The 3098-nt window shown below is 38.2% G+C and overlaps 1 protein-coding gene across 1 annotated transcript; it reads right to left on the bottom strand.

Annotated features, from left to right (window-relative positions):
- Nucleotides 1-993: 993 nt before the first annotated feature.
- On the bottom strand, nucleotides 994-1846 carry LOC104898737 (uncharacterized). The gene is made up of 2 exons (XM_010685839.1): nucleotides 1668-1846; nucleotides 994-1354 (listed from the first exon to the last, which is right to left on the bottom strand). Exons 1-2 carry the CDS (start codon nucleotides 1844-1846, stop codon nucleotides 994-996), a joined length of 540 nt encoding a protein of 179 aa, XP_010684141.1.
- Between the last annotated feature and the right edge of the window lie 1252 nt (nucleotides 1847-3098).

Raw genomic sequence — 3098 nt, 5'->3', positions numbered from 1 at the left:
TTAATGATTAAACTACAATGCCTATTAAATTCAGGCGAAATGCAATAAACAGAGCAAGCAATAATTAATCTTTTAATTAAGGCAAAATATTCCTATACATACCACAAACTTTAAGAAAGAGTTTACAACACATAAGAGGATAAGTCAGACTAGACAACTAAAGGGAGAGCACGAAGGTTGTTACCTCTATGGTTTCTTGCTTTAATCGGAGAATTACATAACTTGGCGCTAGAACATGTTCAAAGTCTAAGGGACTAGACTATAACCCCGGAAGGGGGTTGGCTATACTAAGGCTAGGCTACGCTAAGAAAAGAGTAAATGCAAGTTGTTTGTTTCTTCGTTGTCCTCTGCTTGATGATCCTTCCTCTATTTATAGAAAAACGTGTGTGGTAAATTCCATGCTTTCTTGGAGGGAAAACATTTGAATCATCTTTGATTCGAATCTCAACTATCTTCTAGCGCTGAATAACTGTAGCCTTGCGTTCTTCCTTATGTGGATCTGTCTCATGATCGTTCTTTAACCACTTGTACTTTTACTATTCTTGAATTTCATCTCCTGATGGTCTTGACGGCCTTCTTATATTGACTTTGACTTATGTTGATTTCTTCTAAAGGGCTTTATGCTCTAGTTGGGCCTTCATATTAAGGCAAAATTAAACCTTTTAAGGTCTAATACAATGTACTATAATAAAGGCTATCGTACATCTAAAAATGATGCTAAAAATTGCCCCCCTTATTTGTGGAGTGATGTACTCAACACCCACAAATTATGAGCAGAGAAGGACTTTCAATGGTTGTAGCCAATATCATCCAATAGTATTCTGAATGTGACTTCCTCCATTGTTCTAAGCTGGTCAATGAACCTTTTTTTAGGATGACTGAATTTGGTTGAGAAGAATAAACCTTTCGTGTATTCCTTCACCTTTCTTTCTAACCATTGGGAAATCCATTAAGAAAGTTTTTTCAAGAATAACCTACTAAGATATTCCATGCTTAAGGCAAAGAGGAAGGGGGAGAGAGGAACTCCTGTCTAAGACCTTTTCTTGCCCTCAAAGGAAGGGAAGGGACACCATTCACTAGAATTGCATAAGATACAATTCTCACATACTCCATGATCCACCCAACAAAGATTCTAGGAAACCCAAGTTCATGTAAAAGAGCTTCTAAGAAACTCGACTCCACTGAATCAGAAGCCTTTCTGATATCCACCTTCATAATACATCTCGGTGACATGTGAGACCTAGAATACCCTTTGATGAGTTCAGTAGCTAGGAGAATGTTATCTGTAATGTGTCTATCTGGAATGAACCCAGATTGAGCATCATTCACCACCTCCTCAATAACAGCTTGGAACCTGTTAGTCAAAATTTTTGAAATAATTTTGTACATAACAGTACAACAGGCAATAGGCCTGAAGTCTTTAACCTAAGTCTCATTTTGAATTTTAGGAATGAGGGTAACAGCAGTGCAATTTAAAGGTTTGTGCATAAAAGAGTTGTTGAGAAAATCTTTAATTCCAACATAAATGTCATGCCTTAAGACCTCCCAACTCTTCTTTAAAAAGTAGGAGTTAAAGCCATCTAACCCCGAGGACTTATCATTGTCAATTCCAGCCAAAGCCTTGTCAATCTCTTCGTTGTCACTTCTCTAACAAGGGAGTCTCTTGCCTGAGAAGAAAGGTGTTGCATGCCCTCACTATATTTAGGTCAATGTCTGGTAAATAATCAGCATTTAAACCTAGAATCTTCTTGTAAAAATCAAGAATTTCATCCGTTATAGCTTGATCCATTGTAATCTGTCTACCAGCAGCATCAGTAAGCATATCTATTCGGTTCGTTCCAAGCATATCTAGCTTTCGTTACATCAAAGAACAATTTTGAATTTGCATCTCCCATTTGCAACCAGTTGATTCTTGATTTCTAATGAAGAATGTTGTCTTCAATACTTGACCAGTACCTCAATTCCTCAAGAGAAGTTTTCTCATGACTCTGAGCTTCAACATTGATGTTAAAGTCAACTTGATTATGATCAATAATCTACTGCCTTAAGATTTCCACCTTTTCATGAGCCTTGCCAAAATTGTTAAGTTGCAAATAATTTAAAGCTTGCTTAACAACCTTTAACTTCAACCAAACATATTGAAGTTTATAATTACCATTGACAGAGCTCCAAGCTTTACTCACAGTATCAAGAAAATCAGTATGCTCAGCTATGATGACGTTCATAAATTTGAATGGTCTACCACCCTGCTGTCTCTCAGACTGAAGTGTGAAAATCAGTGGAGAGTGGTCAGAAACACCAGGGGTAAGATATTGAACTGTAACATCAAAATACCTCCTTAGCCAGGCATGTCTCTTGGCCTGTTTTTGGGCTAGGTTTTGGGTAGATTTTTTCGGCCCGCGGCCGAGCTCGCCCCGCCCTAATTTTTTTTTTGACTTTGGGCGGGCTTTGGGCAAGCCAATTTTTAGTCTATTTTTGGCCCGACCCGTTTTTGGCCCCAAAAGCCCGCTAATTTTGGCCCGAAATAGCGAGCTTTGGACATAAAAATTCGGCCCGAATTTAGGTTCGACCCGACCCGTTTAATGGGTAATTTTGTGTGGCCGCGGCTCGGCCCGACCCATGATCACCTCTAGGTTCTGCATCTGTAACTAGAGTACCATTTGATCTATCTCTGGAGCTACAAACTGCATTGTAGGTTTCAATTACAATCATAGGATCCTGTTAGTTTACATGTCTTAACAAGCCACTCGATAAGCTTTTTCTGTCTAGAATGGTATGCAAACCATAGACAACAATCAATTTGAACTTGTGCAGCCACATCATAAATTGCTCCTAAACATCCTTCAATTGAATTTTCACCAAAGCATGCTTCCAACCTATCCAAATTCTACTCTTGGAGAATGAGAATAATATTACATAACCAAGACCAATCCTTCCCAAATTTCTTTTGAACTTTATCAACATTGTTACTCCTCACTCTAGTTTCCACCAAAGCACAAACTGCTACAACCTTGTATTTAGCAAGAAATTTTTTAATCTCTTTTGTTTTGAAGGGATCATTCATCCCTCTTACATTCCATGATGTGCAAATCATTAGG

This window comes from Beta vulgaris, chromosome 7 (genome assembly GCF_026745355.1).
Source record: "Beta vulgaris subsp. vulgaris cultivar EL10 chromosome 7, EL10.2, whole genome shotgun sequence".
Taxonomy (NCBI): Eukaryota; Viridiplantae; Streptophyta; class Magnoliopsida; order Caryophyllales; family Amaranthaceae; genus Beta; species Beta vulgaris.
The sequence above is the reverse complement of the archived record's forward strand: the minus strand, read 5'-3'. Positions and strand labels throughout refer to the sequence as shown.